The following is a 22008-nucleotide window of genomic DNA, read 5'->3' on the forward strand; positions in this document are numbered from 1 at the left end:
TCGGCCCCAGAACTGCCCTCAGCACACGGCTGCCTGGCGGCCACCGGGGGCACCGTCAGCCACTTTGGCCGAAGACTAAACTTCTGGACCCCAACTCTGGAGAAACAAGTTCAGCCACAGGAGAAGTGGAGTGCCTTTGAAAGGGGGGTGTCTTTGATGGCTCAAAGACCCCGGAAACCTCGAGAGCCATTTGTGCCTAGTCCCAAAACAGTTGAACTTGGCTTCCTGCGCTCGAGATAACTTTGTCATCTTTTCACTCCCCTTTAGGAAACTTAAGATCGCATCCCTTGGGGTCAGCTATTTTTAAAGGTTTTTATTCTTTGAAAGAGCTTAGCAGGTTTTCATAGCAAAGCGTAGCTAAATTGTTGCCTTTTTTTCAGTTCTCGAAGACTCTTCTCCCTTCACTCTTATAAAAAGGCCAAGCAAAAACAAAAGTTCCTTGGACCGACTGTCCTAAGCCTCACTCATTAACCTATAAGCCACTGCCATTGTGCTGAGCACTGCTCCGGTATCAGCCCTCTGAAGTAATCATTGGTCACTGCTTTGATCGGAGCTCCTAAGCCTTTAAAAAGTCTTGTTTACTGCAGTCTGCTTCCATTCACACCGGTCTTTTCTGAATTCTTCCTATTTGTCATTTCTTGTGCTACTCAGATTCCTGACCCCATTTGGGGTTTTCTTGGCAAAGATACGGAGTGGCTTGTCATTTCCTTCTCCAGCTCTTTTTTACAAATGAGGAAACTGAGGCAAACAAGGTAAAGTGACTTGTCCAGGGTCACACAAGTGTCCCAGGTCAGATTTGAACTCGGGCAATTGAATCTTCTTGACCCCAGGCCTGGCATTCTATTCACTGCGCCACCTAGCTGCCCTCTTTATCATTGTTTATGCCACTATATTCCATTACATCCATGTACCATAATCTGTTCACCCATTCTTGTCAATGGGGTTCCCACTGCCACTATAAAAACCTAATTTTGTATATTTCTCCTTAATACACTATCACTGGATCAAAGGGCTCATACAGACAGCTTAGTATCAAGTTCCAGTCAGTGACAGTAATGTGACCTCTTCCACTTACTACCCCCAGGATAGTGGGTCTACCTTTCCTCTTCAAAAATGAGGGGAATTGGCACCCGCCTTCTGCAGGTGGGGGGGGGCTCCAGTTCTAACCCCATGTAGCAGCAAGCACCCCAAGCGTCCTCAGGGTTTGCAGCTACCACAGGTTCTTGGATCTGCTTTGTTAAAGGAAAGCAACTCAAAATGGGTTAACAAGCTTACTTTAATCAGTCAGACATATATCGTTTACCTTGTTCAGGAGAAAAGGTCAGCACCCTGAACCTCAAAGTATACAGGCATAATTATCAAGACAGAAACATCAAGTAGACAGATTTCCAAATTGTCCAACCATTACATCCATACCCAGTCAACATCTGGGTTTCCACATTCTGGGTTTTTCAAAGCCGGGGGACTCTCAAAAACGGCTTCCCAGAATTCAGATCAAATCACAGAACACTTCTCAAAGTGAGTCCCAAAACAAAGCTCCACATCAGGGCTTATATAGCCTTCTCCTGGCTCAGAGAATGTAACAACCTTATTGACTCACTGGCCAATCAAGAAGTATCTACTGAAAAACAAGCCTCCCACCCCAGGCTTCAGGTGCACATTAGCCTAGGGGCAGGGAAGATCTTAAAAATTTACATTCTTATTACACCCCATGAGCCTAAATCTAATTCCAAATCACCTCACAACTGTCACAACTCTATGTATTAGTGTCTTCCAACGTTTTATCTTTGTTTTATCCAACGTTTTTATCTTTGCCAGTGGGTGTGAAATGAAACTTCAAGAGGGTTTTTTTTTTAATATGTATTTTTCTTATTAGTGATTTAGAGCATTCTTTCACGTGGTGTGGCCCCCCCCCCTTTTTTTTAGACTTCCAATATACCTTGCAGAGTTCCACACAAGACTTAAAAAAAAAATAGACACATCAGAGTAAAACACCTGGTAGGTAGGAATAAAAATATTTTGTAATGTGGAAGTCTGAACAGTGGGGTCCCTCCAAAGACTTAACAGTTTTTGTCATTAATGATAAGCTATTCTTAGGGAAATCCCTTCTCCACACTCTCTTCTGACCTCCTCTTCCCTGGCTGACTTTTCTCACCCCTCAGTTCTCCTTGGAGAATCATCTACTCTGAGTAGATCTATCCCAGAGGCTCTGTACCTGGCTCTCTTCTCATTCCACTTCTCCCACCATGAGTGATGACTCCTAAGTCTATGTATCTAGCCCCAAATCTCTCTCCAGATTTAGTCATGCATCTTGAACTACTCTCTGCAAGTACCACCAGCATCTAAAATTTACGATGTTCAAAATGAAACTCATTTGACCCCTCTCTCCTACAAAGTGTCTTATTTCTGTTGAGGACATCAACATTCCAGCACTCACACAAGCTAACAATCTATGAGGCATTGTCCCATCTTCCTCCTTCACCTTCTTTATTAAACAGCTGCCAAGGAGACAACCCATGCCCGAATTCAACCACTTAATTCAGGCTAGCATCTCCATGATTCCTATTTCTCCTCTTTCCAGGCTAGCCTCCAGCCTAGCTTCCAGAATGGGTCAGACCAAGTCACTCCCCAGCTCAGAAATATTCCCTGGCTCCTTGTTGCCTCTAGGAGGAAGTATGAGCTCATCTTGGCATTCGAAGCCCTTTATAAGGTTGTTTTGTTTTTTTTTTTTGCCTACCCTACATTCCAACCAAACTGGCCTACTGGCTATCCCTTCAACAGTTTATCATCTCTACTTGTTTGTATAGGCCACCCCCCATGCTAGAAAACACTCCCTCATTTTTCCCTCTTAGAATTATATTGTTTTCCTTCGAGGCTCTGTTAAGGAATTATATCCTCCCATCAAGTCTTTCCTGATTCCTCACCTCCCCATTTCTAGCAATTAATGCTCTTCTCATTATATTTACCATTTACATGTTCTGTATCTCCATATGGAATGTAATTTCCTCAAGGTCAGAAACTTTTTGTCTCTGTAGACCCTACCGCCTAGCATGATGTCTCTAACACAAAAGGCCCTTTTGTGTCACTATACTGAGTTGAATGAAGAAGTGGTAATCCCCAAGCTGGCACACTACATTAAGCTTTTCTGGGTAGTGAAAGCCAGGCAAATAAGAATAAATTTAAACAAGATCTCAGGTGACTGTGCATAGAGAAAAAAGTGGCAGATGAATTTTCGTGTGGGCAAGTGTAAGGCAATTTATTTAGGAAAAAAACATATAACAACATCAAGTGATGGGCTTCAAGTTATGAGTTACAAATAAGAGATGTAGGAATCCACTTAACACAATGGCACAATGAACTGCCTTGGTTCTAAAGTAGAAAATACAGTAAAATTAAGGAACATTAGAAGCCAAATAACTGTATTATCCCTGCTAACAGTACAAAACCTAGATGCACCAAACCAATCAGATTCAATTTGTTCTCTTCCCCAGCACCCCAAAGACAACAAAATGGGAAAAGGTCCAAGAAAGAGCAGCTCAGATGATGAAAGGGCTTCAATTTGAGAGAATAAAAAAAATTAAAATAAATCAACCTGCAACAATGGCTGAGAGGCTACAGGAGCAGTGTTTATGAAACTATAGAAACATGTGACTACAGCAAATCTGGACTTGTTCACCAAATCCTGAAATACAGAATTGATGAGGCACTTGAAACTCAGAAACTGTTTTGGAAAAAACAAAGGACTACTTTCTGTGGCAGGCAGTAAATATATGGCTATCAGTACTCCAAGGAGTGATACAGGCTGACTATGAAGAGGTTTAAAAAGGGCTTCGAATAAACCCATCAATTAAAAGAGTCCTAACAGGTTATTTATTCACTGCTTAGCTTCAGTGTCAGAAGCTGGACACTGTGTCTCCCTGTGGCATTTATGGTCTTATGTTGGGGGGAAAAAAGATGAGTTCTTTATTCTCATCATACAAGGTTCAAACCAAGATGAATTTACAAATGGGTCACAGAATCAGAACTGGAATGAACTTTAGTGATCTAGTCTAAATTCCTCAATTTCACAAATAAGGAGACTGAGGTCCAGAGAGGGGAAATGACTTGCCCAGTCCTCACCTTAAGTTACTTTCTAACCACCTCTTAAACATACATTAGGATCAGTTAGGGTTTTCTAGGGGTATAGGGAGCTATCTAAAAGGATAATTACCAAAAAATAAGATTCTTGCTCTCTAGGTCATTCAAAATGCAGCCCATGTTCTGATACTACCAAGAGCAAAGCAATTATTGGATTCAAACAAGTGAATTCGAACTTATTCAAAGCATTGTCTAGGGTTTAAAGATTCCTATTAAAATAGACATATTTTATAGCAGTTAGACACTGTCAAGTAGTATTCCTAACAGGCAAGCCATACAATAGACTATTTTAGAAGTATTTACTGAGTAGTATATGTAAGGCACTGTGCTAGAAGCTAAGCTTATATAGAGAAGAAGAAGGTATGGTCGTTCCTCCCACCCTCCCCCCCCCCCCCCAGCAAGCTTACCATCTAATAGAAAATGGAGTCTGAACCATGTAAAAGAACCACTATGGATGCCTTCTTTTACTTATGACTGGCATAAATCACACTTCTAGTGCCTGTCATTTCATCACTATTTCACTAATATGATAAAACTGTCACATGATGGGTAGACCTTCAACACAAAAATTGCCAGGGCCAGAAATGGAGTGAGCAAAAATGTACAAGGTCACTTGTGCTCTGAAAAGCTGTCCCTGTAGGCTAAGGTCACAGGAACCAGTTCGGATTGATTGAAGATCTGATGGTGTCCAACCATAAACAGCTCAATCATTATTCGATCTTGAAAAAAAGCAATTACATGAGAACAAAACAATTCTTTTTATCCAGGAAGGTCAAGAGATTACAACAGGTAATTCAGCAAATTCAAAAATTGTAATTAGATTCTTCAGACTTGAGTGAAACATCAAATGGTAAGGCTGGAAAAAAAAAAAAAGCAACCCAAACTTGAGAGTAATAGTAACAGGAGACCCCAGCAGTTCTCCCTACATTTTAATTTCCAGTCAAGCTAGGCTACTAGTCATGAAAAGATGGGAATCTTTCTAGCAACTTCTCTGCAGTATAATCAATCAGCAATGGCCAAATGGTTAGTTAGGTAGGCTTGATAACAATACCCATTCACTCAAAACAGTAAATAGGTATGCATTTTATTTTTGTAAAGCTTCTGAAAGACCTGCAGCATATAAAGATTTAGTATCATTTGCTTGTGTTGTCTTTAAGGAACTTCTTTAGAAGGCAAAAACATTTTAAGTAAATTTTACAAGAATATAAGTGCTTCAAAATTAAAACTTCCAGCAAAGCCTACATTGCTTTTCTAGACTCTAGGTCATATACATAATTTTTAAAATAATAATTTTACAGTGCTGATATTAAAGCTTTCTAATACTCAAAAGAATAAATAGAAATGTCACTTTAAATATAAAGAATTCCCTTTGTATATTCCTATGTACATTTAACATTTCTCAAAGAGGTGTGTTTTGACAGAATGTGTTTAAAAAATTATTTTTGAAAAATATTTTGGCTATATTCTTTGGAAAAGTCGTCCTGCATCTATTTTTTATTTCAAATAGGTTAAAATTTACCAACTTTGTGTGGAATCAAGGTAGTGTCTGAATCTGTACTCTCCAAGATAATTTTTCCTATTACTTTCAATCAACCAAGAAGCATTTATTAAGCACCAACTATGTGCCAGGCACAAAGCAGCAAAGTGAAAGTCTTTTAAGTTATAGGAAATGCGTGTATGTGTGTGTGTGTGTGTGTGTGTGTAGACAAAGCTTATACAGCCTTCAACCATCAAGTACATTTCTTAAAGTTTGTTGTCCAGAGTTTAGAATTCATTTTCTCTTAGAACCAGTGTATACTGGTTAAATTATCCAACCAGTGCACAAAAGCCTGTAGTATTAAACAGTTATTAGTTTGTAAGAAAAAAAAATGCCTTGAAAGTTCAAGCTAGGGACACCAGATGAGGGTGGGGAAGATTTCTACTGTGCACCAACAATTTGTGAACTTTCCCTATTTGCATAAAAAAGCAGCCCTGGCCAAAGTCACTTATAAACAATACAGAGAACTGGGAAATGAAAGACCACCCAGAGGTCAGGTTGGGCCTCTCTAGACTAAGAGATAGAGCTTTTAAATAAATCTCTTTCTGCTGGCTGAAACTTCTTACAGGGTATAAAATGTAGCAAAGGGAAATGAATTGATAGGGAGAGCTTTTCTGGTTTCCTTTTGTGCAAGGTACACAGATAAAATATCTCCATAAAAGTTTGTTTGTTTGTTTTAATTATAGCATGGGTAGAACCCTGGGTTCTTGCAGATTATACAGAAGGTAGTACACAAGCTCTTAAAAGTTCTACCATTCTGGAAAAGTTTCAGGTATGGAACCCGTAACAAACTGTGTCGACCTAGCTAATTATCACAGAATTTTTAAGTTGGAAGTGAGTTTAGTGGCCATCTACCCAGTCACTAAAGGAAATCCCCACCAAAATATCCCCAACAAGAGGTCCTCCAAGACTCTGCCTGAAGTACAGAAATTCTGGAAATTATGGCATGAACTCTGTGGACATGGCAACCCATGAAACAAAATACAAAATGGCTCTCAGTCTTGTGCAGGTTTTTTCTACCAGTACAGTGATGGTGGTAGAGGGGTGCAAAAAAAAACCCAACCCCAAAACCCCACCTATTTTACACTATCCACAATTACTACAGACTCTTAAGTATTAGACCCTTGACCAATGAAAGCGTCCACATCCTGCTGGAAAAAACCAATCTTGTGGATATTGACACAAATGAAGCCGGCTGCACCAAAATGGAAGGTTGGCTCATCTTGGAGAGGGAGAGATAGAGGAATTGGTTTTCTCCTGCACTCAAAGACAAGAAGAGCTATTTCACTGATTATGGGTGGTATTCTTGATGAGCATAAGCAAAAAGATCACATGAAGAGAACTGTAGCTTATGTACTACCAGTTGCACAGGAAATAAGGAGGTAGAGAAGTTCTAGAAAGACTTTGATAAGACCCTCCAAATCAGACTGACAGAGTCTAATACTTGCTGATTTCAATGCAAAAGTAGGCATAAAGAAAGAGCAAAATAGGGGCAGCCAGGTAGCACAGCGAGTAAGAGCACCGGCTCCAGTGTTGAGAAGACCTGGAGATCGAATCCCGGGCTCAGACACTTAGCACCCACCCAGAAACACGTGGCCCTGTAACCTTGAGCAAGTTACTTAACGCCAATTGCTCAGGGGCGGCCAGGTGGCTCAGCGAGTAAGAGCACCGGCTCCAGTGTCGGGATGATCTGGATCAAATCCGGGCTCAGATACTCAGCACCACACCCAGAAATAACTGGCCGTGTAACCTTGAGCAAGTTACTTAACCCTGATTGCTTTAAAAAAAAAAAAAGAGCAAAATATTTTAAGGAAAATACAGCACAGAATTAAGAAAAAAGAGGGACCTCTCTAAAAAGCCTCATATAGTGGAATATTTTCTTCAGGAAGAAAGAAAGTTGGAAGGCACTGGACATGACAAGCACCAAACACCACATAACACAAAAACGAAACTGACTATATCTTTCAAAAGACAGGAAATGACTAGTTACAAACGTGGGAGTCATTTGCAAATCAGCTGTCTGTGCAGTAAGATACCGGCTTCTTAGTGCAAATATTGAAATCAACATGAAACTGATGTGTAGTAATAATAATAGCTAATACTAGCTAACATATAAGCACTTACTACATGCCAAGCAACTGCGCTAAGCTTACAAAACTTTTTTAGGAAAATACGGCACAGATTAATTTAAGAAGCAAAAGGGACCAAAGGTTCCCATATAATGAATTAATTCCTTCAGGAAGACAGAGAGAGGAAAGGCACTGGACATGCCAAGTATGAAATGCCATATACACAAAAACTAAACTGACTATATCTTAAAAAGACAGGAAATGACTAATTACAAATGTGGGAGTCATTTCCAAATCAGCTGTCTGTGCAGTAAGACTACCGACTTCTTAGAGAATCAACATGAAATCGAAAGTATAATAAAATATATGTGCTTACTATGTGCCAAGCACTGTGCTAAGCTTTACAAATAAAGGTGAAGATAGAAGCTATAATATGCAACTAAAACAGCCCCAATTCAACATTTAACTACATTACTGACAGGGAAAAAATGTGAAATAGATAAAGGAACAGACACCAACATGGGGTATCATCATTTTCTATGAATTTTAGCTGATATAAAGCAATCACCACACTAAGGCCAAAATGCAGCACTTGCTTTCCTTATCAAGCACAGAATGTAGCAGCCCAGAGCAATAGCAGCTGAAAACATAAACTCATTTTCAAAACCTTACCGAGAATGTAAGACGAGCCATGATATTCCCTGAACTAGCAAAAAGCAGTGGAGGAAAAAAACGAGTTTGTAGATAGTATGGCATGACAACCAGTTAAGCCAGATCATCCTCAAAGCATTTAAAGATTAAACCAGAAGGGATAAAAAATGGAAAAAAAATTACAAAGATTTCCATGACAATTTCTTTCTTCTATTAACACTGGGATCACCATATCTGGATTCCAATCACTGTTCCCAATGTGTTGCATGAGGAAATAGAACTGGCACTAACAGAAAAAAAGAACCACAGAGTGGGTCCATGATGGAAGGAGCATGATCTTGAAGGGCTGATTCTCAGAAGACCTGAAATAAGGGAAGATAGCAAAGAGAATGCAGCATGGTACAGTAGAAAGCACACTAGATTTGGAGGCAGCTGATTTGGGTTTACATCACTTACTCCCATGTGACCTCAGCCAAACTGCTTAACATCTCTGGGCCTCCCTTTCCTTATCTGTAAAATGCCAGGTCTGGACAACTGACCTAAAAATCCTTCCAGATCAAAATCTATCAACCCCATGAATCAGAAAATGCAAGCTACCCAAAAGCAATGAAGAGATGTATGATGGACATAAATATGTTAATATATGGCAAACTGTCCACAAGAAGCAGCATAATAGATATCACCAAAGAGATCTGAGATAGGCAATGCAATCGTGGTCAAGTCACGTAGCAAGACCAAGGGATAATAGACGGACAGGTCACCTGCTGCACCAATATTACAGAACATTAAAAGACTTGGAGAAAAGCCCCTCTGGGTTGGGCGGAGATCTCCCTGGTGTATTTATGGGGGTAGATGTGGTGTGATCTGCGCTACTGGAGGCAGGAGTCACATTGAGGAAATCAGAGTCACCAAAGATGGATATTCTTTCTTTAATCTTCATATTTTTCTTTGTTGTGTATAAGCAAGTACAAACTGTCTGTTGTTTCTAATCAGTTACACTATTCAAAACAAAAGTATATCTTTTCCAGGAGCCAAATATAGCAAAGTATATTCACTGGAGAATTTAAATATCATTCTTGGAATAATCCAATATTGGCTACTTAGGAGATAAATACTGGACAAGATAAAACCATAATCTCTTCTGCTTTGTTAACTTTCTTCTTTAAAATGTAGTTGAAAAGTAGGATATAATGCAACTTCTTTATAGTTTCCAGAGGATCAATCTTTTTTTCTTTTAAACATTTCTATATGTGGGGAAATATTCTAGACCAGAAATATCAATAGTAAGGCCAGTCCTTTCACTAGATTTTTACATGATGAATGAGATGATCTCTTCCTTTCTTTATCTCTAGGAGGTAAAAGGAGTCTGAATAAAAAAAACACCTGAATAAAGAAAAACAAAGGCACTTGATTCCTACTGATAAGGAAAGTGACGGATTTCTGTCTCCTAAATACTTTGTTGGGGGTGAGGAGGAGGAAGGGTACTAAGAGTAAGCCACTGATACAGGCAAAAATGGTAGCAATCAGGCACACTGTTTCCAGGACAGAATTCCTTCACACTGGCTTGGAACCCTCATCCAGGATCTCTCCACCCATCTCCAAACCCTCTACCCCCAAGTGCCTCTGTGTGTGTGTGTGTGTGTGTGTGTGTGTGTGTGTAGAAAAGGTATATATGTGTGTGTGTTTGTGTGTCTTTCTATATCTTGAATCTGAAATGCTTCAATAAAATTATATATTGTCAATAACTATATGAGAAAAAAAAGGCAAAAGAAAATCTAAAGGGGCATTTAGGTGGTGCAGTGAATAGAGCATCAGCCCGGGAGTCAGGAGGACCTGAGTTCAAATACAGCTTCAGACACTTAACACTTACTAGCCGTGTGACCTTGGGCAAGTCACTTAACCCCAATTGCCCTGCCTTCCCCCCTCCAAAAACCAAAAAAAGAATAGAGTTTTCAAAAAAAAAGAAAGAAAAAGAAAATCTAAAACGTGAACTTTCTGGTAGCACTTTATGGGTGCTCATAAAAGTACAGAGCTTGAATAAAGGTCTCATTAGACCTCAAGCGATCAATGCCTCAACAGCAGACAGAGGCTTTTACTTGTCTACTACTGCTGACAGCCAGGTTTTGTAAGAGGAGTGGGATGGTGCCCCTGCCAAAGCAGATGGGAAGACACTAAGCTTTGTCTACACACTTGGCGTGTCATATGCCAAGCAGTGAGTGAGGATGGCTGTGAAGGAAGGCCCAGTTAAGACTGGTGCTTTCACTAGTGCCTGCTATATGGAAGCAGGGGCACCTAGAGGGCTAGTATTTGCCACCACCCTCTGCTAACAGCTGATCAGTTAAAAGTCATCACAGATAACAGGAAGCAGACCTACCATTTTGTTAATCCCTTTCAAGTAGTGGCAAGGAATTTTCAGGTGTGGTACACAAAGCACATTTCCAGGCCTGGGGTAGGGGGAGCCAGCAAAACCTCCCACTCAACAAAGGGTCCCCAAGAACATCACTAAAACAAAGGACAGTCTGTGTCAATATGGCCTATGTGTCAATATAGGCCCAGCTTTCTCCTCTATGTAGTAAATAATCTTTACAATTTTCAAGCACTGCTATGTGGCAAAATAAAATATTGAATCCATCATTACTTCCTTACAAAGAATATATTTTAGGGGGAAAAAATGACAGCTATTCTTATATTATTCATTTTTAAAACTACTTAACCAATTTCTAATCTACTAAGATATAAGTAGCTGGTCATTTTCTCACACCTGTATTTGAAATAGAATTTGCATCAAAAATTTTTCAACTAAACACAACGTTTCACTGAAATCCTTTTGTGCATTAAGCTTCAATTGTTCTGACACTATAAAAAGCTAGGTGCTGCTAAGTACTTATACAAAAAAATCCCAGTTCCTATTTACAATATAAGTCTAGAAAAATGGTGTGCAAAGTTCATTTTAAAAGGATAACACTTTGTTTTTAGAAAACAGAAAGCCTCCCTGTTCATTCTTCCTTATCCTTATAAATTGAAGACATACACTATTTAAAAATAAAACTTTTTAAATAGTAAAATATACAATTAAGAGATTCCTGAGCATAACAAAAATAGCTTTAAAATTTAAGTTGGCTACTTGAAATATAAAATATTAAGAGTAAATAGCATGATTAAAACTACTGTTTAGGGTTTACAAACTGTATAAAATGAGTTTCTGAGTGCATAATTATACATTAGTGCAAAGAAAAATGTCTCAAAATTTAATAGCTACAAATCTCAGAGATTTGCAGAGGAGTGCAAAACATGAAATCTCTTCAGTGTCATTCGAATTGGACCCAGTTCTCTATTAATCCTTTCCAAACGATCTTCTAAGGCCTCCTGAATAAACACAGGAAAAAAAGTTACATTAGCAGCATACAATAAATTCCATGGCTCTGTAACTACCAGCAAAACTATTGTTTCAAAACTGCTTTTAAATTTAACCATTCTCTCTGTAAAGGAGCAACTACAGACATTAACATTATCAATGTTTTATTTCATCTTCAGCACAAACCTCATTGATCACCTACATCTTCCTCTTTTAGCTGAATAATAAAAAAATAAATTTCTACCCTTAGGAAATAATTATGTATTTTCAAAAACTATTTTGAATAAGGATATTAAAAAAGCTGTTCTTACTAGAAGATTATCAATACAGGAAATTTGGAAGAAATCTCATTCCAGTGAAAATGAAGAAACTTATTTTAGGAACTTTACAATGGATTCTGAAATAACAACTGTCACCTATATATCCACGCTAGTATTTTGTTTTAAATCTAGAGCAATCATATAGGCAGAAAGAAATTTAGAGATACATAGAGACATATATGTAACAGAGGGGCACCAGGTTTGTAGTCAAGACAGACCTGGGTTTGAGTAATGGTTCTAACAATATAACTGTGGCCAAGTCACTTAAGTCTTAGTTTCCCCATCTGTAAAATGAGAATAGCACTTGTAAAAAACATACCCACAGGAGAGTAGGGTTGTGAAGAAAGCCTTTTGCAAAGCAGTACATAATTGTGAGCTACTTGTTACACCAAATAAGAGGCCACTGGAAATTTTCTATTTCATGTGTGTGTGTTTACTATTGACTTTTAAAAAATAAAGCCCTGGGGCAGCTAGGTGGCACAATGAATGGAGTACCAGCCCTGGAGTCAGGAGGATCTGAGTTCAAATCTGACCTCAGACACTTAACACTTACTAGCTGTGTGACCTTGGGCAAGTCACTGCCTTCCCCCTCCAAAAAAGAAAAAAAAAAAGCCCTAGACTATCTCCAAGGGGGGGGGGGGGGAGCGGGGAGAGAGATTTTATTAGCAGATTAGTAAGAAATATTTTGCCAGAATTTTAAATTTGTAATTTAAAATCCAATTAAAGTTGATTTGTAGACATAGATTGATTTTACTATCTCGGGTATTAAAATGTTACATACCATTAACAACTTAGAATACTGTCCTAAAAATAAGGTTTTTAAATTTTATCTTAAGAGATAGAAAGAATGACATCATCTGCTCTTACTTGAAATTCAATTGAATTCAATGTCCTACCCATACAAAGGCAAAAATGAAACCGTCCCTGCTAACAAAAAGCTTATACTCTCCTGAGAAAACACAAACAAAGCCCACAGATTTTGAATAGGTTTTAATTCTGAGAGCAAAATTCTCTCTATGACAATCCAAAGAACCATGGAAAAAGAAAGTATGTGTCACATCTTATGAAATGTTAACTATTTCCAAACAAGGTAAGACTGAAGGGTAGGGAGAAAACAGATAAAATTAAGGCCCCTGGACCTTAAATATTTCCTATGATATTATTCTGCTGGGTTCCAGGCCAGCAGGAATCTTGCCAGCCTTGATTTCCCAGATCACTTTAAAAAAAACAAAAAACTTAAAAGGAGTTTTCCCCAAAGGCTTGGGAAATCAAAGCCAGAATGGGAAATTATTTAATAATAGAAACACTCCCCAACTTAAGAGCTAATACTCTTGCTGTAATGTGTAAAATATTACAAAACAGAATAATGAAGACAAAACAGAGCTAAAATAGCCCTATAATTATAAGCAACTCTCTTTTATTTTGAGAAGATTCCAGGGAGAAATAACTTTGGGTTAACATGCACCACCTCCTGGCCAATTAGTGGAATGACAGCTACAAAACAATTCCAGTTGCAAAGTGCAACTATTTTAAGTGATTACTAAATTAAGGGACTCAGAGATATAGATATTCTAGAATCTGTGGAAAACCTTAAAATCTTTTTTTGAAATGGTTTAGTATAAGAAAACTATAACTTGAAAAAGATTTTCTTAAAAAGAAGCATGTGTATGGAATCCTCCACAACTCCATCACTTACTAAAACCCACCAAAATGCATTCTAATTTTTTTCAAATAAAAAGTGATCATTTAAAAAATAATACATTTTAACCTTAGTTGTCACTGTGGGTTTAGACAGAAGCATTTGACAGATTCAACAGGGGTTTTAATGTGAGGAAAATGGAGTCCCAAAGTGAGTTACAAGAAAACCTCTTGTAGGTAGAGTCTGCCTGTGAGCCTCTGGGTGGATTTAAATGCCTTTTCACCTGGCTCAATCTTGTTTGCAAGGTCATTCTTCCTCCAGAAGTAGGCATTCGACTCAGGGCTGCTTCTATCTGTAAACACATGCAAAAATCTATAAAACAACATCCTAGAAAGAATTCTACTTTAATGACGTGAGAAGTAGCAAAGGGTTAAGTTTCCACATAAAAATTGCTGAAAGAAGGCTACTGATAAAAGTAAGGTTACCAGACAGCAGCCTTGGGAAGAAGTTGGATTCCCAGTTCCCATAGAACTCCTAGATAATACTAAAAGTGAAATAAAATCAAATAAAAAGAAGCTGGCAACAGCAGGTGGATTTAACCAATTAGAAAGCAGAGAGTGGCCTTGGGACACCCAAGCCCAGATAAGGACACATCTAGGTGGTGGGGGGGTCAGTATTCTGGGGTTGTTACTGTGCTTGTTTAATGAACCCCATGTATTATGTATATTATCTAACAGAATTAGAGCCTCATTAGTAAAAATGTATGATAATGGGGAGGAGTGCCCACAAGAGAACGAGCCAATCCATCCTCTGAAGGGAGTGTCTGTACCAAACTAATGGCATAAAAGTTGCATCCCTTTTGTATCCCGAACTTCTCCTTCCTAAAGAAGTGTGGAGTTCACTTCTGGTCAGGGATATCCAATTCCTCTAGGATTTCTCCTTAATAAACTTCTTAAAATACCCAGATTATTGGTGTCATTTGTGTTTGTGTTTCTAATGATGAAAAGGTTTAATTCAAGGCTATTCACTTACCAATATTTAATGTGAACTAAAATAAATCTATTTATCCTACCCTCAGCTTTGTTCTCTTGCCCAATTTGTCTCCAGCAGACTCCATACTGTCAGTGAGGGCAGTAACTGCCAGATGGAGAGGCCCCGGCTCAAACAATTGAGGCCTATTGGGAAAGCTAAGACAAAACAAGTAACAGCACTTCTCCATCCCATAAAAGGTGAAGCTTCCATTGAAATCTCTTCTAGCCCGTTCCTTAGTCACAAGCACTAAACTGAGACCAACAAGTTGCATTTTCTTTTTCAAAAGGACTGTTTTTACCTGCTGCTTTTCTTTTGTAAGGTCATCAAAGAGCTGTTCAGTCTCACTCAGGGTCCTCACATTTGCCAAATATTCAAAATCGTCTTCAGAACATGCTGCTGCTGACTTGGGGGGTGACTTATTCTTTTCCAAGCTCAAGGATAGAGATATTTTCTTCATTCCATTTGGCATTGATTGTTCAGAAGTACAAGAGCTATGTTTAACATGGTGATCAGTAGCAGCACTACTTGAATGTTTACTCTCTAACAGGAAGAAAGAACGCTACTTTGAAATCAATCTTTTACAAAACACACAGATTAAATACAATATAGCTAGATAAAGATGTGTCACACTGATTCAAAGAAAAATCCTGTTTGGTGGAAACACTTTTTTAAGCAGTGAAGGATACAACAAAAACATGCTATAATCACCTCTTTTATAGGGTGTCTTCTTTTTTCTCTGGAGTTCTGGAGAATCTAGGCTATCTATATAAAATATCTGATTCGTAAACTTTCATTTGAAAACTAAAATATTCAGAGTAAGGAAATCTTTCCATTTCTAAGTTGTAAAACCATTCTATTTCACACACTGAGAAATAATTGGACAGGGTATGGCCCCAGCAGGAAGGATTACAGATAATTTTAATTGGGGTATTTTTTGTCCTGAACTGGATTTAATGACTGTGAAGAATTCCTGGTATGAAAACTCTCCACCTATGCAGTTCAGCAACTCTGTAACATATTCTATTTTTAAAAGTTGACTGGGGCACTGAGTTGTTAAGCGATCTACCCAGCATCCCATGGCCAGAATATGTCAAAGACAGGACTAGAATCCAGATCATCCAGAAATGAAAACTTCTCTTGATCTTCTACATAAATTATGCTTTCTCTCAATGTTAACTTAATGCTAACTAAACATTAACAATTTGGTTCTTTAGTCTTGCAACTTTCCCTCATGGACAGCAATGATTCACTCAGATCTCTGAAACTTAACTATAACTTATTTTTAGAGAACCTAAGATATAAGATGTTTTCAAATGCAAGCCACTGTCATAAAAAAATTCAACCATTGCAAGACAACAAATCATGAAGATAAGACAACTGTCATAATTTAAAAAAAATTTTCAAGATAAAATACCTTCCAAATCATCTACAGGGAGAAAGTGGAGTTGTTTCCTAGAATTGTTAAGTTGCATTGTTGACACAGGAACAGTATCTAAATCGTCCATAAGTACATCAAATCTATTAAAAGATGAAAACAATTTGATCATTTATGAGGTAAAAGGGTTGAAGAGCACTAGTTCTTTTTCCCCTTTAACAACTAGGGAAGCAGTACTAGCCACTTCCACTTCAGCTCTTGAAGAGGTCAGCCTCCCTAGGGGCACACCTTTGCCTTCCTCTCGGTCCTTGACCTTAGACTGCAGCACTTTAAGGGCTGGGGCTACTCCTCTCTCTTATAGACTGTACTCCATGTCCTCCCACAAATCCCCACTGCAGCTCTGCCCAAGTGCCTATGACCTTCCTTCCTTGGGGCCTAGAGCAACACTCAAGCTCATCTATCTACTATTAGTGCTCTCACTACACAAGGAGCCCAATACCTTTCTCCAATCATACATTTCCTGGGTAATACCACTTACATCATTTATTGTACACAAATCTCTCTAGACTTTGCCCCTTGTGATTTCATTCTCTCCCACGGGTTTACTTATCATCTCTACACAGATAACTCCCAAATCTATAAATCCAACCCTAATTTCTCTGGCAGAAGGCCAGTCCAATAACACCACCTGTCTGCCAGATATCTTGTTCTTTGACATCTACAACTCGATAGGTCCAAAACAGAACGCATTCGCTTTTATCTAAGCCAGTTCCCTTCTGTAATCATCTCTGTCTAAATTAATTTCAACAAACATTTATTAAATGTCTACAACATGCAAGATACCACTAGGTACCATGGATACAAATATAGAATATAAATATAAAAATAAGGCTCTGCCCTCAAGTTTTATTCTACTAAAGGGATATAACATGTACACAAATGTTTACAAAGTAATTTCAGGAAGGAGAGATCACTAATATTTGAGAGATCAAGAAAAGCTTCACATACAAGATGGCACCCATGCTTAGCCTATTTCTAATGAAGTCACTAACTCCCATCCAATCAGTGGCCAAGTCTTGGAAACTCTCCTTTAAAATGTCTCCCACCTATCCCCTTCTCACTACTGACATGGCCACTGTCAACTTTCTCTTCTTGCTACATCATCTGGATGATTACAAAAGCCTCCTAGATGGTGTCTCTGCTCCAGTTTCTCCCCACTTTAATCCCTCTTCCATACAGCTACCCAAATCAATCTTTATAAGGTCTAGTTCTGCCATGTTGCTCCCCCATTGTCTATTGCATAAAATACACACTTCCCAACCAGCATTTAAGGTGCTCCAGCAGCTGGTCCCTATCTTCTTCAATCCCTCCTTTATACTATTTGCCTTTATGAATGCTACATTTCAGCCAAACTGGATTACTAAGTGTTGCCTGAATTCAGTGCTTCATTTCCTGATGTTGCATGGATGCACCCCCCCCAACTCCCCCACCCCCATCTACCTCTCAGAATTCTTTAAGGCTTTAATCTTCCCTTAAGGCTCAGTTCAGATGCTACCTTTTCTATGGAGTCTTTCTTGATTTCCTTCCCCAACTGTTAACCGCTCTTTCCCTTCCTCATTTTCCTTATGTGAGCATCTTATTCCTCCCCCCTTTTTCCCTACCTCAACAGAATATCAGCTCCTGGAGGGAAGAGATTGTTTTTCATTCTGACTTTGTATCCCTAGTTCTAAAATACTGCCTTGCACACAGCAGGAACTTAATAAATGCTTAGTGAACTGAATTGATGTTTGTTAATAACCACTTCCTGCCCTTCTGCATTGCCTGTTCCCCATCTCTGGACTAAGTCAGTGGGCCACCCATTCAAGGGCACATCATAATCTGGGTCTCTGAATGACGAGGCCCTGCTGCCATTCTGGAGCTCGATGCCATCCATACAATGTCATCTGCAAAGAGCAGCACTAGAAGAACCTTGCCATTTGGATCCTGAGCTGCACTTCTCCCACATGAATAAGGAATACCACTGACAACAGTGTCTCCCTCCCTGTTTTATTCCTATGAAATTGATCATCAGAAGACTGATGAAGCTATTTCTGGGTTTGTATCTATCAAGGGATTTTATAATCTTAAACTTAGGCTAGGATTGCATGGAGATTCCTTGTTGGAGGGGAACCCTGTTATTTTTCTCTACTGAGTCCAACATCTTTTGTAATAGTAAAACTCATAAATCCTATTGGATTGTGATTTCGATACATGTCAACAGTATGATACGGCAGTCAAAGCCACTAATGTTATCACAGACTGCCTTAAAACAAGAAGAGAATCTGGATCCAGAAGTTAAGGTTCTACTAGTACTATCCTCTCCACCAGTGAGGTCCAGATTACACCTGGAATAATACTGTCATCAGTTATGGGCATCACATTTTAGGAAGGATATAGCTAGAATGGGGCACAATCAGAAAGGGGTAACCAGTATAGTCAAAGGACTTGAGATCACATCCTATGAGGATTATCTGAAGAAGCTGTAAGAGATGTTTAGCCCAAGTGGATTGAAGGAAGATATGAGAGAAATCTTCAAGTACTTTAAGGGCTATCATCTCTGCTAGGCCCCAGAGGGCAATGGAAGTTACAAAGAGTCAGAGCTAGAATCAATATAAGGAAAAACCAACAAGGGAGTTAACCAATGTAGAATGGGCTGGTTTGGGAGGCAAGGGGGTTTCTCATAATTGGAAGACTTCAAGCAAAGGCTCAATAATAAGTTGAAAGGAGGATATGTTTGGACTAAATAACCTCTGAGGTCCCTTGCTACTCTAAGATTTTATAAAACATCAGATCACTAGTTACACTCTCCTTGAAACTAACAACCTAGGGGTGGCTAGGTGGTGCAGCAAATAGAGCACTGGTCCTGGAGTCAGGAGGACCTGAGTTCAAATCCAGCCTCAGACACTTAACACTCACTAGCCATGTGACCTGGGGCAAGTCACTTAACCCCAATCGCCCTGCCCCACCCCCTCCAAAAAGGGCAAAAAAAAAAGAAACTAACAACCTAGATTTTTTTTAAGTTTTTTTTTTTTAAAAGAAATGCCTTATATTTTTATAATGCTTTTAGTTCACACAGTTGCCTCATTTGGGCCTGAAAAAGTGCTCAAGATTAGTACTGCTATAGCTGCTTTACAGATGAGAAACTGAGGCTTAGAGCGATTTATTTAAATGACTTGTCAAGGTCACACAGGCAATAAAAGGAAGAACCAGGGCAAAAATCATGATCAATGTGCCTGCTTTCCAGTCTAGTACTCCCTCCCTCCTTCCACTGTACTGCACATCACAGTTTTCTTTTTCTTTTTCTTTTTTAATAAAGCAATCGGGGTTAAGTAACTTGCTCAAGGTGTTTCTGGGTGGATGCTAAGTGTCTGAGCCCGGATTTGATCCCCAGGTCATCCTGACACTGGAGCTGGTGCTCTTACTCGCTGTGCTACCTGGCCGCCCCAACATCACAGTTTTCTTAACGGCTATTCAGAAAGTAGACAGAAAGGGTCACATTCTATCTTCATTCCACTTTCTCACAGCATGGCTGAAGACAGAGGGCCAGGACTACCCCAACACCAACACCCTCTACAGCATGAAAGAATAAACTGTCTTTCCTCATCTTCGTGGGGTTTAGAGCTAGAAGGTCTAATCCAACACCTTCATTTTATAGATGAGAAAACTGATACCCAGAGAGGGGAAGGTGACATGCTCAAAGTCACAGAAGTAGTAGAGACAGGATTTTAACCCATGTACTCAGAATGTAAATCCAGTGCTCCTTCCATCATAAAATACCAAGGCGCCAATCAAACTGCTCTTTCTGCATAGCCTGTGCTTTGGTTCATGTTATTTCTTCTGCCTGGAAATGTCCCATCAAGGAAGCAAAGAAACACTACCACCTCACTTCTCCTCTCCTCCCCCCCCATACACACACACACTGTTATAGAAGGGGTTTTGAGGTGGATAAATGGTGCATACAAATGATCCTCATTAATGGTTCCATAACAGTTTGAAGGGAGATCTTTCATTAAGTGACCCCCCCACACATAAGCTTAGCCCCCCAAATTTTCCATTAACGTTTTAGATGAAGGCATATCATGCTTATCAAATTTACAGATAACATAAAGGCAGGATGGATAAGTGATGCACTGGGTTTAATTCAACAAGCATAAGCATTTATGTTGAAGGTGCCTAGGTAAGAGGGATACAAAGACAAAATCAGTCCCTACATCTCAAGGAATTAACATTCTCTGGGCTGAGGAGAGATACGATATACACAGGTAAGCAAAAATAAGAGCTACTACAATAACCAGGAGATCAAAAAAGACTTTCCAACAAAGGTGGTACGTGTTGAGCCTTCAAAAAATCCACGGATTCTAAAAAATAGAGGACGAGGGAGTGCATTCCCAGCATGGGGGACAAACTGTGCAGATTCAGGAATGCTGAAGCAAGGTAACTATCACCATGGCTAGAATACTGGGTTTGAAAAGAGGAAACCGAGTCAGAATACAAAAAGATCTCAATTGGTTATAATGTTGGCCCAAATCTATTAAGAAGAAATTTAATCGGATAAATGTAAATCGTCACAACTTTGGTTCCAAAATATCAAGACTAAGAATATAAACTGGGAAGGATGGCCATTCAGTGATGAAATTTAAAAAACACCTAGGGCAGCCTTAACTGGGGTTCGATGAAATTTTTTCCCCCACATTTTGAAAACCGTTATTCAATATCACTGGTTCCCTTTGTAAAGCTATGTATTTTATTTTATGCATTTTAAACCATGACTCCCTTAGGTGAAGCCTAAGTATCTCTTCTCAGAGTCTAGGCCACACAGAAATCCCAAGGCTCAAGGAGCTGGAGATACTAGCCAACCTTTGCCAAAAGGAGAATTCCATCCATCAGTGACCCAATATTTCAGAAAGAGGTAAGCAGTAGCAGGTCAGAATGAAAGGCAATGCATATCCATCTAAGGCCCTAAACAGATACCTTGGGGATCCCAAACTTCAGGGTGCCAGATGAACTCATGAGCCTGTGATTCTAGGGACCTATGAGATTTGGGGCTGGCTAAATAGGCTAAAGGATGAAACCAAATATAAGTCTAGCTTAACCTGGTTATTTCTGACCCATTCAGAAAGAACTCCCTTCTCTCTCTCCTCACTACTTATGTCTTGGCTCCCCTATGCTTTTCACTGACGAGCTATGAATGTGTTTTTGCCACTGGCCCCACACCATTTCCCCAAAGTTAGAAGACCTCCTAACACCTAATTAGGCCACCTAATACAACTCCCTCATTTTATGAGGAAACTTGAAGGCGTACAGAAATTAAGTGACTTGCCCAGTGTCACACACATGATAAGGAGCAAAGTGAGGCTTTGAAGCCAGGCACTAATGTCAAGCCCAGCATTCTTTCCACTGCACCACGGCACCTCCCTCCTGAGTCACCTCATCACAAGGCCCAAGAACTCCTGTCAACTTCATATGGTTCTTCCCCAACTCTATGGCAGCCAAACTTCCCGTTCTTGCTCCCTTTAGCTCTGTGCTGAAGTGAATTGTTTTGTCCTCTTCTCCCCAGAATCCCCTTCCTATTTCTCTCCTCAATCCCTCTTGCCTCTGTCTCCCAGGTCACTGTGCCCTCTGGAACCCACTCTCTATTGTTAACCATCTTCTCTTCAACTTAGTTCTAGTCACCAGAAATTCTGCCTTCCGGCACTAAAGGAACTGTTTCCACCAGAAAATATTGTTGTATATACTCTCCAGTACTCAGTACTTCTCTCATCTTCCCAGCATACGGGGCCTGCAGGACGAGGACGTTTACTCATTTACTCCTCCTTCCTCACTGCCACTTCCAAACTATCCTTTACTCAAGCAA

The 22008-nt window shown here is 39.4% G+C and overlaps 1 protein-coding gene across 9 annotated transcripts in view; it reads right to left on the reverse strand.

Annotated features, from left to right (window-relative positions):
- Positions 1 to 3229: 3229 nt before the first annotated feature.
- Positions 3230 to 22008, reverse strand: part of MPHOSPH9 (M-phase phosphoprotein 9) — a 55672-nt gene continuing 36893 nt past the window's right edge. For 8 of the 9 annotated variants that reach the window (XM_069081541.1, XM_069081540.1, XM_069081533.1 and 5 more), the window contains 3 exons: positions 16155 to 16258; positions 15039 to 15280; positions 13467 to 14060 (listed from right to left, as the gene is read on the reverse strand). In XM_069081541.1, the coding sequence (XP_068937642.1) occupies positions 13857 to 14060; positions 15039 to 15280; positions 16155 to 16258 (550 nt within the window). In that variant the 3' untranslated portion in view covers positions 13467 to 13856. Of the gene's footprint in view, positions 11761 to 13466; positions 14061 to 15038; positions 15281 to 16154; positions 16259 to 22008 lie in introns of those variants that run through there. The other variant, XM_069081539.1, reaches the window with a different exon arrangement.

This window comes from Petaurus breviceps, unplaced genomic scaffold (genome assembly GCF_028583685.1).
Source record: "Petaurus breviceps papuanus isolate PSGF00001 unplaced genomic scaffold, PetGlider_PUasm1.0 99, whole genome shotgun sequence".
NCBI classification, from domain to species: domain Eukaryota; kingdom Metazoa; phylum Chordata; class Mammalia; order Diprotodontia; family Petauridae; genus Petaurus; species Petaurus breviceps.